The 18941-nt window shown below is 43.6% G+C and overlaps 1 protein-coding gene, 1 long non-coding RNA gene and 1 pseudogene across 2 annotated transcripts; 2 read left to right on the top strand and 1 right to left on the bottom strand.

Moving 5' to 3' along the window:
* Positions 1-18941, top strand: part of LOC139029009 (intraflagellar transport protein 140 homolog) — a 40822-nt pseudogene that overhangs the window by 20198 nt on the left and 1683 nt on the right.
* On the bottom strand, positions 6076-17962 carry LOC111976799 (transmembrane protein 204). The gene is made up of 3 exons (XM_024005929.3): positions 16629-17962; positions 15780-15935; positions 6076-8532 (listed from the first exon to the last, which is right to left on the bottom strand). The coding sequence occupies exons 1-3, from the start codon at positions 16921-16923 to the stop codon at positions 8288-8290; spliced, it is 696 nt and encodes a 231-aa protein (XP_023861697.1). The 5' UTR covers positions 16924-17962; the 3' UTR covers positions 6076-8287.
* On the top strand, positions 17703-18153 carry LOC139029068 (uncharacterized). Its single transcript, XR_011481338.1, has 4 exons — positions 17703-17777; positions 17911-17975; positions 18006-18044; positions 18077-18153. It is a non-coding gene; the product is annotated as an uncharacterized lncRNA (long non-coding RNA).

Below are 18941 nucleotides of genomic sequence, written 5' to 3'. Positions count from 1 at the left end.
TTGGCTGGTCGCCATTGACCTTGCGTAGGCTTAAACACTGGTATACACTGGTTTATAAGGCCATATTGGGTAAAATGCCATTTTATCTCTGTTCTTTTTTAGTCAGGTCAGTAAATAAATATCAATTACGGTCCCATTCTGATTTTCGAACAGGTCATGGTAGAAATATGACCTGTCTCTCCTGAACATTTTAAAATGTGATGATCTAGTTTCGTTGGTGGAGTTTAAACACTTGATTGATGTATATATCATAGAAGAGTGTAATTTTTTTTAGTCAGGATGTTTGTGTTATTAACATAAAATGTTTTTGTTGTACTGTATGTGTGTTTATAGTTTTGTTTAATGTTGTGTTAGTGTATGTAAGTTGTTTTGTCTGAAACACTGTTCCCTCTGCTGCTATTGGACCAGGTCTCTCTTGGAAAAGAGATGTTATTTCAATGACTAGAAAACCTGTATAAATTAAGGTAAAATAAAAAAAATAGAAGCTTCTGATAGGATAATTGACATCATTTGAGTCAATTGGAGATGTACCTGTGGATGTATTTCAAGGCCTACCTTCAAACTCAGTGCCTCTTTGCTTGACATCATGGGAAAATCAAAGAAATCAGCAATAGTACGCAAGTATAACACCATGGGACCACGCTGCTGTCATACCGCTCAGGATGGAGATGCATTCTGTCTCCTAGAGATGAACGTACTTTGGTGTGAAAAGTGGAAATCAGTTCCAGAACAACAGCAAAGGACCTTGTGAAGATGCTGGAGGAAACAGGTAAAAAGTATCTACTTCCACAGTAAAACGAGTCCAATATCGACATAAACTTGAAGCCCGTCAGCGGAAGAAGCCACTGCTCCAAAACCGCCATAAAAAAGCCAGACTATTGTTTGCAACTGCACATAGGGACAAAGAGAGTACTTTTTAGAGAAATGTCCTCTGGTCTGATGAAATAAATATAGAACTGTTTGGCCATAATGACCATCGTTATGTTTGGAGGTAAAAGGGGGATGCTTGCAAGCCGAAGAACACCATCCCAAACGTGAAGCACGGGGGTGGCAGCATCATGTTGTGGGGGTGCTTTGCTGYAGGAGGGACTGGTGCACTTCACAAAATAGATGGCATCACGAGGAGGAAAATTATGTGGATATATTGAAGCAACATCTCAAGACATCAGACTGGAAGTTCTGTTAYATCAGTTTTGTTATACTCACAGACATTATTTTAACAGTTTTGGAAACTGTTTTCTATCCAGATCTACCAATTATATGCATATCCTAGCTTCTGGGCCTGAGTAACAGGCTGTTTACTTTGGGCACGCTTCTCATCCAGACGTCGAAATACCGCCACCAAGCCATAAGAAGTTAAACATTTTGACTAATTGATTGGTCGAAAGAACAGGACAACTCTCGGTCGACCAAGATTTTTTTAGTCTGGGACAGCCCAAGTATCGTGATAATATTGTATCTTGAGGTCCCTGGCAATTCCCAGCCCGTGTGTGTGTGTCACGCCCTGACCTTAGAGATACTTTTTATGTCTCTATTTTGGTTTGGTCAGGGCGTGAGTTGGGGTAGGTATTCTATGTTCTATGTTGTGTATTTCTTTGTGTTTGGCCGGGTGTGGTTCTCAATCAGAGGCAGCTGTCTATCGTTGTCTCTGATTGATAACCATACTTAKGTAGCCCTTTTCTCCACCTGTCTTGGTGGAGTGTTTATTGTTTTGTTCGGCGTCATTTTGATTTAATAAAGAAAATGTACGCTCACCACGCTGCACCTTGGTCCTCTTCCTTTAATGGCCGTGACAGTGTGTGTGTGCGCGCATGTGCGTTTGCATGTGTGTTGTGTGTTATGGTAAGGGGATGTGCTTCTCTAAACACATGGTAACACACAAATCCCTTGTCCCTGTTTGTTTCTAAAGGAGTGCCATTTCCATCCCATTCATTCAGCCAAACAGAGAAATAAGTCAGAGAGTGTGTGTCATCTATAGAGGAATACGTGACTCTGGGCACTCCAATCCTAACTTCCCCAGGAGGACTGCTTTGAGCACGTATTCATATTCAAATACATCTGAAAACACAAACATAAGGGGAAATAGCATATCCTAGCTAGTTCCACAAGGACAGCTATTTTTACTGCCAATATGTTTTTTCAAAGGAAAGACACTGGAGGCATTGTGTTCGATTCCTGCGTATCCCCACCCACAGGATGATGCACTTCCTGTTCTGTGTGACCACTGACCAATAACCTGTAAAAAAATGATTCTGCTTATCTGCATCGAAATGACCATTGCACTGCCAAGGTGGTTAAGAGTCTTGGGCTAGTAAACAACAGGTTGCTGGTTCCAATCCCAGAGTCGACTAGGTGAAAAATCCATCTTTGCAAGGCACTTAACCCTAATTTCTCCTGTAAGTCACTCTGGAAAAGAGCGTCTGCTAAATGACTCAAATGTTTAAAAAAACTCCTAGCAGTGTTGCTTTACTCAGAACAGATCAAATATGAGGTATTTCTAAAGATAGGCTAACCTATATTGTTTGATACTACCAACTCTAATCCTAGTCTAAATGCAAATTGAGCCTTACAGCAGCGCATAAAACGATCAGCTAATGGGATATTTTATGTAACTCTAATGAACATTTTAAGTTGATAAGATTTAGAGATGTTATTAAGGGTTAACCGTTAGTCGATTAGCCACAGAAAATACATTTGACATGTCATGCTAATCAGTCTGTAGGTTGATTTGCATAATTTAATGGTATTCAATTTCTGTCAGAATTTTACAAATCTCATCAGTCATAAAACAGGAGCAGCACAAAGCAGCTAACAACAACAGCTAAGCTAGCTTTCTTTTGTTGTCCAGAAACCAAAGGCACAATCCTAGTCATATTAACAACTCATCCTAGTTGCTTCAAATGTACATTTTCCCTCTTTCTAAGTTTCTGACGGAGATGTTCATCTCTGTCACATGAAATGGCTTGCGTAAGGTACTTATTTAGAACAGTGCTTTCCCACAAATTCATTACAGTAGTTGCATGTTCAATAATACGAGAGGCTTGCTATTGTCACATGTTTTTTAAGCTCTTAATGAAAAATGTCCGCTCGTTCCATGCACAGTAAGTATTTTCTGTTGGTCACATACTTTTACTGTTTGGAACGAATTTAACCGTTTGTTAACCAGTTAAAGCAGGTTGGTTAGTTGACCAACATTTGCATACCTAATAAGATTAGCTATACCTCAACTTAATAGGTCGGTCATTCATAGTCTAAACTCATATAACTCAGGGGTTTTCAAGCGGGGGTCTGCGGACGTACTGCAGGGGGGCCATGAAAATATGATAATACGAAAATAAAATAAATGGAAAAATATATTTTTAATTTCAACGTTTTTATGAATATCGCTAGCAACAACATAATAGACACATTTTGAATGACATACCTACAGTAGAAAATAGGAGAACATCTTTGTAATGATGTCAACTTTATTTCACAACTCCTAATATTGAGCAAATGACACTAATTTGTATTTGCATTTATTATSGATCCCCATTAGCTGCTAACAAGGCAGCAGCTACTCTTCCTGGTGTCCAGCGAAATTAAGGCAGTTTRTACAATATTAAAAACATTACAATACATTCACAGACTGTGTGCCCTCAGGACCCCACTCCACCACTACCACATATATACAGAATCCATGTGTATGTGTATAGTGCGTATGTTATCGTGTGTGTGTGTGTGTGTGCATGTGTCTGTGCCTGTGTCTATGTTTGTGTTGCTTCACAGTCCCCATGTAACGTCCTGACCAGAGTTCTTATGTGTTTTGCTTGTTTAGTGTTGGTCAGGACGTGAGCTGGGTGGGAATTCTATGTTGTGTGTCTAGTTTGTCTGTTTCTGTGTCCAGCCTAATATGGTTCTCAATCAGAGGCAGCTGTCAATTGTTGTCCCTGATTTAGAATCATATATAGGAGGCTTGTTTTGTGTTGGGATTTTGTGGGTGATTGTTTCCTGTCTCTGTGTTTGTGTTCTGCACCAGATAGGTCTGTCTCGGTTTTCACATTTGTTATTTTGTATTTTGTATAGTGTTCACGTATTCGTCTCTTTGTTTATTAAATATGTTGAACACTAGCCGCGCTGCATTTTGGTCCTCACCTTCACCACAGGAAGAAAATCGTTACACCCCACTGTTCCATAGGTTGTTTTTTTATCATTTTTTTTTTTTTTAAATCTAAGTTTACTCATTGAAGCTATTTACTTACTGGTGTATCTGACAGTGGTCGCATTCCCATGCTCAGACGTTGCATGCATCAACCATTGGTTTCGTGCCACATAATCAACTGTGCCGTCAGGCATCAGATTGCTATAACATGATGTGATTAGCTAAAATATCAAGATTTGACATGCGCCAGCAACGCTTGGGCAGAGGAACGCGGCCATAGGCTTTGAAAAAGCACCCTTGAGTGCCGCTGGCTGCTGGTAAGCTTTCTTGACGTAATACATRAAACATTTTTACCAATACCTGGCTAGCCTTTGTTTAACCAAATAAACGGCTGCTATTATCGAAAAGGTGTTTGGAGTTACCTTTCTATCGAATAGGCTATGTTAGAGTTTACTCTCTTAATTATAATGTGGGGAGGTAAAAAGTATAATAAACTATCGACCATATCTATTCATTTTCAAATGTTGATTACTTCTTCTTGCCATTCACCTGATGATAAGACAAGGCATGTGAAAAAATGTATGTTTTATTAACGTGCACTGAGTGTAAAAAACAATAGGATCACCTTCCAAATATTGAGTTGCACCTCTTTGACCCTCAGAACAGCCTCAATTCGTCGGGGAATGGATCCTACAAGGTGTTGAACGTGTTCCACGGGAATGCTGGCCCATGTTGACTCCAATGCTTCCCACAGTTGTGTCAAGTTGTCTYGATKTCTTTTGGGTTGTGGACCATTCTTTATACACACGAGAAACTGTTGAGCGTGAAAAACCCAGCAGTGTTGCAGTTCTTGACACTCTCAAACCGGTGTGCCTGGCACCTACTACCATCAATAAGGGATTATAGCATTCACCTGGATTTACCTGGTCAGTCTGTCATGGAAAGAGCAGGTGTTCCTAATGTTATGTACACTCAGTGTATGATGGGGGTCCCTGGGTCGCTGGGTTTGTCTGGGCAGTGGTCCCTGGACAAGAAAAGGTTGAAGACCCCCTTGAAGACTGCCTCTCTCTCTGAGACATACTGAAGTAGTATGTCATACTGCCGCAGTATGTCTGATACAGTATGTCAGCTACAGTGTGGAATGTCTCTCCTCAGTCCAGAACTTTAGTGCTATTTCCTGTCATTCATGTTGTCCTTGACTCCATGTGATACGCTACAGGGTTATCGCTACAAGCTTTCATTTACTAAATTTCCATTGCCATCGTCCATCTATTTACAGGGGTAATGCATTTTTTCCATTACCGAGTCAGAAAAAACACTTAAAGAAGTCTCCAGAAGTACAGCTAGACTGATTATGGCAATGGTCACCAGTACAGTGATTGTTGTAGTGAAGTCACAAGTTTTGTACTGTATCTCTTAGGCAAAGCTATAACTTTATGAGAAAAAATGTACACTAGTCTAACCCTATTTAATAGGTCACACAATATGTCTTGGTATTTTGACAATGCTTATCTGTGATTGTGAGTTAGCCTATAAATATAGTTAACGTATAGGCTACTTCATATAATTATTTGTAGATGCGTGACTCCTTCAAAGCACTTTACCCTTCACTATAAGCTTAATTTAGGGTCAACTGTCTCAGTATTGCCTGATACAATATGGAGCCTTTTCTCTAGATTAGCTATAGGAAACACTTGGGTGTAGATCAAGAGGACCACTGTGTACCATAGGCAAATTACTTTTACAACTGTAATGTATTGTGTTCATCTTTCATCCGTAAGCCCTAATGCATTTGAGTTTTTAGACTCTTGCCACAGTTTTTTAAGATAATCCAGTAACTTTAAGTATTTTCTAACCATTACCCTCYCTCATAGAATTTAATAAAAAGTATATGTTTGAAGAAAACCACCACGAAAAATGACAGGCGGCCTGTATACTTTTAGTTACACTAAATATTTATTTATTGAAAACAATCAATGGCAAAGGAATATTGGGGCACTTCCCCGTCTCTTCTATGCTCTTCTCTGCTTCACCTACTCAGTCATCCTTCTCCTCTTTGGTCGCCTCTTCCAAGACCACCTCCTTCTGCTCCTTCATCTCCTCCAAGCACCTGCACCTCCTCATCCTCCAGGCTGCCATACTGCTCGTGGTACCACTGGACGAGCCCCTGTGTGCCTCTTCCTCCACCTCCTCTGTGTGCTCCACCTTCCAGCACAGACTCTCCAGGTGGCCTGCAGCTTCTGGGCTCGGTCAAACACCTCGTCCCCCTTGGGCCGCAGCTCCTCTGCCTTATCAATGATGTTTGTTAGTAAGCCAGTGCATTGGTCCAGTCTTTCCTCCTTAGCCAGGAAAACGTTTTCCAGCTTGGGCAGGTTGTCAGTTCTTCCCCTCCAGTGAGATGTGAGAGACGTATTGCAGTAGTTATATTATTAAATTAAGACAATGCATCAGAATCAAACTTCAGTCTTAGGTATCATGTCTTCTTACCTGGGTGCAGATCCTCAGGTGCATGTACAGAATCATGACAAAGCGGTCATCCATTCCAGGGCCAGCCCTAGAAGAACCCTCTGGGGTAGCAAATGCTGTTGGTCGTATGCGAGTCATGCAGGGTATAACTATGGCAAGGGCAGCCATAGTGACCAAATCCAGGGCAGTGAAGCCAGGGGGTGGGCAGCAAGTGTTTGAACCAAAACTAACCAATTGAACCAAAACTACTCCGAATTGGATTCCTTGACCAAAATGATCTATCGTCATGGATAGTTGGCAACACTAAGCAAAATGGAATTTTGATAAAAAGCTGGGGTTAGGAGACTTAAGTTAGGGTCAGCTGATGACTTACACTGCAATTCATGTCTTTCCTTCCGTCACATCAAAGCCAATCTAACACCAACTACAATGAAACTTCACTCTAAATTGTATACTCTAAATCTACTCTAAATTATGGTTTGTGAAGTTTTGCATGGGTTTTTTGCTTTGTGTTGCCAATATTTTGTCTTGCCACAAATACCAGAATTTATAAGAATCATGGACATCCTACACAATAGAACAGTAATTTAAAAAGACAACACTAGACATTATTGCATTTGTCTTATTTATTATTATTTTCATGCATACTCACTGTTTGGTTTGAAAGTGACTACTCCACAAACGGCTGATTTCTTTGCAGCAATATGATTTTAATACAACTGTATACCACTAATTTAAGTACATGTACCACAAGTGAGCAGATTATCAAAAGGAAAGTGTCCTTACCAAATGAGCTCAAATGTTTATGGTATTTACTGTGTCTGTTGGGCCAATCTGAAATCATCAATGACTGTACATAATATGAATGAATGTCCTGAGGTCTGAGGATCTGAGCAAAATGTGTTGTCAAATTGCCATTAAACACCCTTTGGTGGTTTGGATAGAATGAATTAATGTGCGTACACTTCACTTGACAACACTGTGTTCTCAAGATGAAGGTAGAAAGATGGTACCTAATCGACAGTTTTTAAGTATACTTTGAATGTATTGGATGGGGTTAACTCATTTTCAAGTCGATGCTAACTAGAGAGTTGTAACCTAAATCACTTTTAATATTAAGAATAAGATAAACAATATGCAGGAAATATATGTTATTACATAAGTACACATAGAACAAAACATGTCAAGACCCAGCTTGATCTCTTCCAGGGTGTTTTCAGGGGGTGTTGCCGAGGAAATACAAATTCTCTCTCTACAAATTCCAGGTCAAACAAACCTTCAAGCACACCTTTGAGTAATTGGCTTACAGCATGTCTACTAAAATGATACATTCACTACAGCTTATGGTTTTTAACACTGACTTTTCATTCAGAATTTTAGATGGAGGTTTTATGGAGAAACTATCCTTGCAGCAAGGAGCATTACTCAGTCCAGGGCAGCATTTGAGTCCATGAGTCAGTGTAGATGATAGCCATCACGTGAGAAGATGTAAAACTGTACGACCGTTTAAGTATGTTTGTCCAGCACCGGTAGAGTCACGTCAAAACAAGTGTCTTCTATAGAGTCATTCATTGAGGCACCTGTTCGGATAAGAATATGAGGAGACAGTCAGAACATTGTCTGTTCTTCAGCATGTTAGGTAGTCCTTATTGACGAATGGAGGTCAGGGCTCAGGGGTGCTCAGCAGGGCGACTCCACRTAGTCGTTGTCGAGGCGTGGGTGGAAGTTCGACGCCAGCGAGCGGCTGATAACAATGACACGGGGCGTGAGGCAGTCGTCGCGGCGATGCAGGATGTTCCAGATGAGCATGGCGGCGGCCAGAGTGGCCAATAGGCAGGCGGCGATGTCCACGTAGCACGAGTAGGACAGGTGCGTGTACGGGCCGATCCGGTAGAACGTCACCAAGCCGATTACCAGCACAAAACCTGGGGAGGGAGAGACAGGGAAGGGTTAATTCAATGAGACCTGAGTCATTTAAAACAAATACTGTAGCTCTTCAAGTGCCTATGTGTATTTATTAATTGAATTTCTTTAACAGTGACGTTAATGGAGAGGGGATGGAAAATCTAATCTCACTGTTGCTAACTCTTCTAAAATCTTCACGATTCATTCTAGTCAGCATTGACAGTATATCAGTCATTTCATCACAACTTAAAAGAGCAATAACAATCTATGGTTTTTTTTCTCTGGGAGGGCTTCTGAGATTTCAGCATCAAAGGAAACACAAGGAAATGTCATACTTCTCACAAAAGCTATGCAAATAAGTTTTAAGGACATTTTAATTCCTTATTGATTTAATCTTAAAACACATTGTTGTAGCCTACGCCACTATGATCCAGGTTAGGAAGATCACAAAAGAGAGAATACTATTCTCAACAAGAGTCAACTATTTCAGTGTTCATCAAGAAACTTTAGCTCTCTGTTTTTGCCTTTTTTTGGTCACCATCACACTGTTAAGGTTTGGATATGAATTGGTGAAATAACCCCGGGGGTTATTACCCCTCTCCTCCCAACCAACCCTGTTCTCCCACAAAGTATGACAACATTTGTAACTGAAATTAACCATCARCCACAATGGATTGACCACTAACCTAGATCTCAAAGAGGAAGTGCATTTCATGGATTTAAGTAATGCCAGGAGCCAGTCAATAGTTCATCAATAACACTCATCTGGGAGCATGTCCAATCAAGAGTTGGTATAAATAAAGGCACCAAAAATAATTGCTGGAAAATGGGATGATGGCCCATTAGGATTTGAATCAGTCAGTTTCCTGTGGCAGGTCAGAACGCCAGTGCCAGTGCTGGACTAGCGTTGAAGTGTTGTGTAATTGGCTCTCTCTCTCTATGGGTCATTCCGATTCGTAAGCCGGTCTTTGTTTATGAGAGGATGTCAGTAGGTAATTGTATATATGCCTGTGTGACTTATGAGTGTGTGTATGTGTCTTATGTGAAGGTGTGTCTGCATTTGAGTGCAAGTGTTTGTCCGTCTGTGTGTGTCTCCCTGACTCCTTTTCTAAGAAACCATAAAGCCCCTCACTTCCCCAGTGCTGGGGCTCCAGGCTGGGTGGGCTGTGTGAACCGCTTTTTTTTTTGGCACAGTCTAATCTCTCTGGCTTCCTTCCTCTTCTTCCTCTTTCCATCCTTCCTTCCTCCCCCCCCCCCCTCCCCCCTCTATTGGGACGTTTGACAATATCTATCAGGCAGTCCGAAAGACACTGACAGAACACTACCTTGAACTTTTTTTAGAAGGAGTACCGTGTGCGCCTAAGTTGAACCATTTTGCCGCACCCAGAAATATTTGAGCACAAGGAAAAATATTTGATGTAATAAAGCTAGAATCTTGAATTTTTCTAGGCGCACTGGTGCTCCTAATTTCTAATTCCAGGTCGCAYAGCAAAATATGTAGCCACAAGTGCAAGTAAAATGGTCGCACAATAGAGCCCTGATTGACTGAACCACTTATTATCTTATCATACTTAGTCAATGTCCTGGAAATTCACTACCTTACTGATTACTTACAATTGATCTCCAATTGATATCAAATCAAAATCTAATCAAACTTTATTTGTCATCTGCGCCGAATACATGTGTAGACCTTACCGTGAAATGCTTACTTACAAGCCCTTAACCAACAGTGCAGTTCAAGAAAGAGTTAAGAAAATATTTACCAAATACACAAAGTAAAAAATATTCAAAAGTAACACAATAAAATAACCATAACGAGGCTATATACAGGGGGTACCGTTACAGGTTTGTTGAGGTAATTTGTATATGGAGGTAGGGGTGAAGTGACTGTGCATAGATAATAAACAGCGAGTAGCAGCAGTGTAAAAAAAACAAATGGGGGGGATGTCAATGTAAATAATCCGGTGGCCATTTGATTAATTGTTCAGCAGTCTTGTAGCTTGTGGGTAGAAGCTGTTAAGGAGCCTTTTGGTCCTAAACTTGGTGCTCCAGTGCCTCTTGCCGTGCGGTAGCAGAGAAAACCGTCTATGACTTGGGTGACTGGAGTCTTTGACCATTTTTGGGGCTTTCCTTTGACACCGCCTATCGCTTTTGACTTGCTTTTCTATCCCTCCAGAAAGAAGCACATTTTCCCCTGGTATATTTTGTTTTAGTTGTGCCAATGCCCCGTTGTGTAGGGGAGACACAACTGCCAAGGCCACAGTTTGGGCATGGTGCCAGCTGTAACCCCCCCGGCTTAAGTGCAACAGAGTTTAAACCTGAATCTTAAACGCACATGAATCTCTAACCCTTCACCTTTGACCCTCTGATCTTGACTCTCTCCATTCCGTCACACATTCCTGAGCATATCAGTCTCAAGGGGTGAAAACGGGCCGGTGTTATACTCAGCCAAGGCTCAGACCTTCTGCCGATAGCAGTGTTGAGATATCACTGAATGGAATTGGATATTGTTATCCCACTGTCTGCATGTGATAGCTGAGGTTTTTGGCTCATCTGAAAACGCAAACAGAGCATTCTTTCCCGAGAAAGACTGGCTGCTGGTAAAAATAACTCCCATTCACAGCAGAGAGAGAGACAGGCCAATTCTCAGTGGGGGAGGAGAGGAACGAGGGATGAATTGCTGAGTGGTGGAGGTATACTAAACTGAACCGAACTCAGGAAATGAAGGCCTTTTACACTTGAGCCTAGATTAAGTRAAGGCATTGGGAATGCTGGGAAATCACTGAGCTTGCTGGTTTTAAACATATTGTAAATAATGTCTCGATTTTCTTCCAGTGGAGATTACGTTCATGAATTGCCTGGCTGGGCTGCGGGACAGTGTATGTGCATTGATTATTCAAATGTAAAGTTATCAGGCATTACCCCAGGATTCTTGAAAATAACTAACGTTTATCAACCAATCAGCATCCAGGATCCCCCCCACCTTTGTCATCAGAACAGCCTCAATTCGTCGGGGCATGGACTCAACAAGGGGTCGAAAGTGTTCCACAGGGATGCTGGCCCATGTTGACTCCAATGCCTCCCACCTTTGGTTGGTGGACGATTCTTTATACACACGGAAAACTGTTGAGCATGAAGCGTTGCAGTTCTTGACACAAACCGGTGCGCCTGGCATCTACTACCATACCCCGTTCAAAGGCACTTAAATCTKTTGCCTTGCCCATTCACCCTCTGAATGGCACACATACACAATCCATGTCTCAATTGTCTCAAGGCTTAAAAATCCTTATTTAACCTGTCTTCTCCCCTTTATCTACACTGATTGAAGTGGATTTAACAAGTGACATCAATAAGGGATCATAGCATTCACCTGGTCAGTCTATGTCATGGAAAGAGCAGGTGCTCTTAATGTTTTGGATACTCAGTGTATAATAAGGCAATGAGTAGCCTTGGGAACACTGATACCTAGTAACCATTGTTATCTCTTCTGCTATGAAGTCCTCACCAAGGGTCATCGCAAGTCATCTATTGTTTTGCTCAGTCTTGTTGATCAAATATGGTGAAGTCTTCAGATAGTGGCATTTGAGTACAAAGGAAGATGCCATTTTTCCAGCAGCATGTATTTTTAGCTGGTGGAAGTAGGTGTGTATGTGTCTGTCTGGCTCATTAGTCGTGTCACTATTCTTACTAATGTCAACATGTGTGAGGGCGTTTATAATAGACGGCCTGTTTTTGAAAACAGCTTCCAACGACCGCCATAGATATCCATACCTAATTAATCTGCCATTGTATTAAAGGGATAATCCACCCCAAACACCTAATTCCTATGATTAACGGTGTTAAAAAACACTAGTGCAGAGTATGTTGCTATGGCAACAACAAACATTTCCCACAGACACACAGGGCGCATTGCGAGATGATACTTGAAGGAGAAATTGGGTTGAATAATTTGGTACACTGTTTAGATTGGGCACGTCTAAGCAAAGTATATACTTTTTCATAACGATATGATCGGATGGATGTGTTCTAGACAAGAATGCCTATACCATCTATTGGCTGATTTGGAGTGCAGGTAATTGTTTTAATAGCGTTATCAAATGTGATAGTGTGTTATCCCCTATCTCCAGTGACAAGAAACATGTACAGTGCATTCGGAAAGTATTCAGACCACTTCCCTTTTTTCACATTTTGTTACATTACAGCCTTATTCTAAAAKGTATTACATATTTTAAAAAAWYCYYMWTTWAWYYWMCCMMMAWWMCMRWWAWKRMMAARSMAAAAMMRGKTTTTYYWWWWWWTTTTTTKSMAAWTWWTWAAACAAACAAAAAACATACCTTMTTTACGTTAGTATTCAGACCATTTGCTATTAGACTCAAAATAGAGCTCAGGTGCATCTAGTTTCCATTGATCATCCTTGAGATGTTTCTACAACTTGATTGGAGTCCACCTGTGGTAAATTCAATTGATTGGACATGATTTGGAAAGACACACACCTGTCTATATGAGGTCCCACAGTTGACAGTGCATGTCAAAGCAAAAACCAAGCCATGAGGTAGAAGGGATTTTCTGTAGAGCTCCGAGACAGGATTGTGTCGAGGCACAGAAGGGTACCCAAAAAATGTGTTGAAGGTCCCCAGGAGGACAGTGGCCTCCATCAATTTTAAATGGAAGAAGTTTGGAACCATTAAGACTCTTCCTAGAGCTGGGCGCCTGCCCAAACTGAGCAATCAGGGGAGAAGGACCTTGGTCAGGGAGGTGACCAAGAACCTGATGGTCACTCTGATAGAGCTCCAGAGTTCCTCTGTGGAGGTGGGAGAACTTTCCAGAAGGACAACCATCTCTGCAGCACTCCACCAATCAGGCCTTTATGGTTGAGTGGCCAGACAGAAGCCACTCCTCAGTAAAAGGCATGACAGCCCACATGGCTCTCAGACCATGAGAAACAAGATTCTCTGGTCTGATGAAACCAAGATTGGCCTGAATGCCAGTGGCCGGGACTGGGAAACTAGTCAGGATCGAGGGAAAGATTAATGGAGAAAAGTACAGAGAGATCCTTGATGAACACCTCCTCAAGAGCACTCAGAATGTTCACCTTCCAACAGGACAATGACCCGAAGCACACAGCCAAGACAACGCAGGAGTGGCTTCGGGACAAGTCTCTGAATGTCCTTGATTGGCCCAGCCAGAGCCCGGACTTGAACCCGATCGAACGTCTCTGGGGAGACCTGAAAATAGCTGTGCAGCGACGCTCCCCATCCAACCTGACAGCTTGAGAGGATCTGCAGAGAAGAATGAGAGAAACTCCCCAAATACGTGTGCCAGGCTTGTAGCGTCATACCCAAGAAGACTCAAGGCTGTAATCGTTTTTTGCCATTTTTCCAACCATTTCTAAAAACATGTTTTGACTTTGTCATTATGGGGTATCGTGTGTAGATTGATGAGGGGGAAAAACAAATTAATTCATTTTAAAATAAGTCTGTAACGTAACAAAATGTGGAAAGGCAAGGGGTCTGAATACTTTCCGAATGCACTCTAGCTATGATACACAATTTACTAATTTCACAGACGGACCATATCGAAGTTAAATCATGGGGGAAATTTGTATTTTACCCACAGATAGAACATAGGGTTTCACCAAAATGACAGGAGTTTCATGATTTTTATTTTGGGGGTGCATTATCCCTTTACCACGAGAGACACTTTATAGCATGCCAAACAATAGTTTGTCTCAGTGGGTTCTTTTGGAAGGGAATCAGTGATTATTTGGGTGGGTCCCATCTAAGACCTTCAGATAAAAGTCCCGGCGATGCCTGCCGAAGAAGCTAGCATCGAGAGGGGACCCTGTATTTGCCCCTGTTCCTGAACATTCTGTAAACAGGCATAAAAGCTAGGCCAAGATTATCTGGACAGCGGCTGTCCCCACCCTACAGCATTAATCTACCAACTAACCCAACACACACACACGAACGCGCACACACATATACACACACACCCTCACTTCCAGAACACAGTCAGTCCCTGTCGAACTGTCTTTCGTGTCTGCTCTCCCCCTGTTTCCTCCTCTGCTCGGGGTTTGCATAACAGGTAGTCGCAGGCATTTCCTCGTCCTGAACAGGGATATCCTGGCGCCCGACAGTCGCTCCCTGGCTCGCTGGAACTCCGGCCGGCCCACCAGCCCAGACTGACGGCCTGCTATATTTAGCCATCAGACCCTTGGATGCTGCGCCTGCTGTGCCACAATACTACCCGGGGCTGACATCCCTAAACAACAAGCTCAACAAAATGTGACAACGTCACACTTCCTCAAAAGGGGCACTGGGACAAGGCCATGCCCACACTGCCGCACAACCCCCTGGGATGGATGAAGGAGAGGGGTCTTGATTTGCCCTTACCGCCCACCTCCTCTCTTTCTTCCCATTGCTATTCCTGGTTGTTATCGTCTTTAATTGACTTTCCAAGAAAATTCCTTCTTGGAACGATAAGGGCTGATTCTAGTCTTTTTTTTCCCTTTTCTGTTTCCTAGTCACCCCCCAGATTGTTTTGTTTGGTTGCTCTGGATTTATTTATGCATTTTGTCCTCAAGCCAATCCTCTAAGCTCCAAGGGTTCCTCTTTTGTGCTCTACTGGGGAACAACAAGGGACTTTTATGTTTCTTTGCAGCAACACACTGTGACCATTTTTAGATCTGAGGAATGCTCAGAAAAGCCTCAAGTGACTCTATTGAACATTTCAAAGTTGAAATCAAAAGTCAGACACGTGTAATAGGTGTTTTTTAGTGTTGTTGTCTCTCACTTATGTTTAGGTGTCTGCTGGCCTCCACACTCATTAGTGTTTTGGAAAAATGGAACAAAAATGTCCATGGCATGTATATTTTTATCAAATTTCACATCGAATTCAACTCTGTGCTTGACCCGCTGCAGTGGTTATGTCCAGGCTTGTAGGTGTCTGGTTTCCACTCTACTGGGACTGCCACATCATGTCAGAGTCACGGTGTAGGCCAGTGTTACTGTTTCTCAACCATTTTTTTGTGCCAATGACTGGCAAGCTATTACCCTTCCTTCCCTTTTTGGAGGACTGCCGAAATTAAAAACTATCACTTGAGAAAAAAATTATAATAATCAGGTACACCTAACGATCTCAAGGACCGGTAAACCTCATTCTAGGGACCAGTGCCGGTCCGCGGACCAGAGGTTGCTGACTTTAGGCTAGGCTATATGTCATGTTGTGCAGTGTATTCAACATATTGGTGTGGATGTATAGTACTCACTGGCCAACTGGAAGAGTGCGGCGATGGCCTCCTCCCACCACTGGGAGTCCTGGGTGACAAAGGGCAGCTCCATCAGGCCCAGCAGGAAGATCAGCTGACCGGCCGTCAACGCCACTGTGGCCATCAGGTTACACGCTCGCATCATGTCAAACTGCACTGGAGGGAGAAATTATGAATATGACAAGTTATTATCTCAAACTAAACCAGAGACATTAGGGCAAAATCATGTGATGACACCTGTTGATATCAGAGTCCAATGTGTCATATCAAAAAACCACTCATGAGCTGAGCTGATCAATGTCATTACAATGATGCATCTTTGTGTGTAGCCTTTATCAAGGGCTTAATGAACTGATGTATTCACTGCAAATCAACATTGTTTTTGCATTTGTAGACTAATGCCCTATGATTTCTGACAGTTATTTTTGTTTGTTATTATTATTGCTATTTGTTATCACTGAATGAGGTCCCCTGGACTGCCGCTGCTTGTTATGCAGCTGGCCTGGGGGTCTGGATCATGCTGCCTCTTATTTTGCTATTTATTTATTTAATTTAACCTTTATTTAACTAAGCAAGTCAGTTAAGAACAAATTCTTATTTACAATGAAGGCCTACCCCGGCCAAACCCTAACCTGTACGACGCCTGGCCAATTGTGCACAGCCTGGAATCGATCCAGGGTCTGTAGTGACGCCTCTAACACTGAGATGCAGTGCCTTAGACCGCTGCGCCACTCAGGAGCCCAAAAGGCCTACAGTATCCATCCTACCCATACATGCACATCAATTAGGCGCACTCTTAACTATGGGTTTTGGAATGAAGCACACTCATGAAACACAAACACACATTACATTTGACGGTGCTACGGGACTCCTGGTAGCCTGTGTATTCCGAGCCCCAGCCCAGACCCTCACACGGCATCTGAGTCCCCTGACCTCTCCTCCCGCCCCCCCCAGCCCCAGGTTCATCCCGGTCCCTCTCTCCTCCAGTCATGACAGTGCACATCCTCCACAGCCCCACGTTGCGCTTGCGTCCATCCTCCAGGGCCTGCAGCACCCAGCTGGGGGTGAAAGCTGCCACGTTGTTGAGTACCAGGGACAGCAGGGCCACCATCACCGCCACCGCCACCAGCCGCTGCACGGCCATGCACCGCTGCCCGCCCGCCACCTCTCCCTCCCCCACCTCCTCCCTCTCTTCGTCCCCCTCTTCCTCTCCCGTGCTGCCCTGCCTCTCCTGGGCAGCAACACCAGCGGCGCTTGGGGCACCCCGGTTCTCCTCCTCCTCCACTGCCAGTCAGCTAGCTGCTAATGCTAACCCCAGGCAGTCGCACCGCTGAAGAAAAAAGGGAACGTGTTGTTAGCTCAGCTAAAGAACATCTCCGTTCATCCTCATTTGTTTTTGGTGGTGGAGGTGGGTTGGTTCAGCCTTCCTCCTCGGAGTGCACAGTGGGCAGGCAGGGGTTAATCCGACCGACACCGAGGTCCATTCCACTGGCTCTGGTGACTGGCTGCAGCTTGATTCTCGGTCTCGAACCTCGCTATTCTCTCTTCAACCGTCTCTTTTCCACTTTTATCACCCCTTTTCTCTCCACTTCTGATTTCTTCTGGCTGCCCTCCTCACCGTTGGTTCTCTGCAGTTTCAAGTTATTTTCTTCTCTGTGTAGGCGCCTGTCTCTTTTTCCCTTCAGTTTCTTTCTTCGTTCTTCTGTGTTTTTTTCTTCAGACTCTACACCAGGGGTAGTGGGAAAGTGGAGAAGCAGAGTAGAACAGCAGAGCAGATCGTCTGGATCGTGTTGCTAAGGGCCAGTGGCTCACTGACAGCTCACTGAGGCTTAACCAAGAAAGGGCTTTGTCAGCTGGAAGAGCGATTTCTCACTGCGCAAGCTGTAGTATTATTTTGTCCCTCCTCTCAATCTCTCTTTCTGGGAAGTGTTGCTGCTCCTGCTCTCTCTCTCTTTGGGAAGAGTTGGTGCTCCTGCTCTCTCTCTCTCTCTGGGAAGAGTTGGTGCTCCTGCTCTCTTCTCTTGGGAAGAGGTGGTGTCCTGCTCTCTCTCTCTGGGAAGAGTTGGTGCTCCTGCCCTCTCTCTCTGGGAAGAGTTGGTGCTCCTGTTCTCTCGTCGTTCTCTCTGGGAAGAGTTGAGCTCCTGCTCTCTCTCTCTCTGGGAAGAGTTGGTGATCCTGCTCTCTCTCGTCTGGAGAGTTGGTGTCCTGCTCTCTCTCTTGGGAGAGAGTTGGTGCTCCTGCTCTCTCTCTCTCTGGGAAGAGTTGGTGAGTCCTGCTCTCTCTCGCTCTGGGAAGAGTGGTGCTCCTGCTCTCTCTCTTTCTCTGGGAAGAGATGGTGCTCCTGCTCTCTCTCTGGGAAGAGTCGGTGCTCCTGGTACAGCTCAGTCCCAGCGGTCAAAAAATGATTCGAATAAAGGGTTCGGGGTGGGAGATATCAGTCTGTGGCTCCAACAGGTTTGACCAGACAACTCCCTCCCTCACTCTGTGTGTGAGAATGTGCGCTCCTGAGACTCACTTAGAGAGGACAGCCCATAGAGCCTAAGTGGCGTTCCAGATGCTGCAGCTCTTCTTCTGCCTGTGTGTGTGTGACARCGACAAACACACTGGCCCCCACAGCCCGACCAGCAACAGGATGCGTTTCCTGATAGGAAAACGGTCAGAGGGGGGCAAAAGGCGGACCCTCTCCTCTGTCCTTTTTTTTATCCTAAACCCTCTCTATCTCTCTATCTCTGTCTGTTTACCTACTCTCTCTCTGTCTTTCTCTCTTTGTCGCCAAACCTACTATAGTTATTTTTTGGCTCTGAAAGATCTGTGTGAGACGTGGATTCAGAGAATGATAGAGCCTTGGGGATTTGAGGGGCTGTGGCCATAGAGAGCAGGCTTTTGGCTGCAAGTGCAGTGCTACATAGCATGGGTCTCTGCAAGGCAAGCTTGGCCTCATTTTTCCCCGCCAGTGAGTACCAAGGCCCCTAAAGATTCCGGGAATTTCCTGTTGCCTAACTTTAATAAACAAACCCACATCTGTATCAGCTAAAGAGAGAAGTTGGAGGAGGGGGAACACAAATAGGGTCCAGATGGGTGTGGAATCTGGAATGGTGGCTGAGTGAATGGGGGATTGAGGTTGACGTAGATGAGAAAGAGAGCGAGAGAGAGAATAAGTGT

The sequence above is a fragment of the Salvelinus sp. IW2-2015 genome, linkage group LG17 (assembly GCF_002910315.2).
Source record: "Salvelinus sp. IW2-2015 linkage group LG17, ASM291031v2, whole genome shotgun sequence".
Lineage (NCBI taxonomy): Eukaryota > Metazoa > Chordata > Actinopteri > Salmoniformes > Salmonidae > Salvelinus > Salvelinus sp. IW2-2015.
The sequence above is the reverse complement of the archived record's forward strand: the minus strand, read 5'-3'. Positions and strand labels throughout refer to the sequence as shown.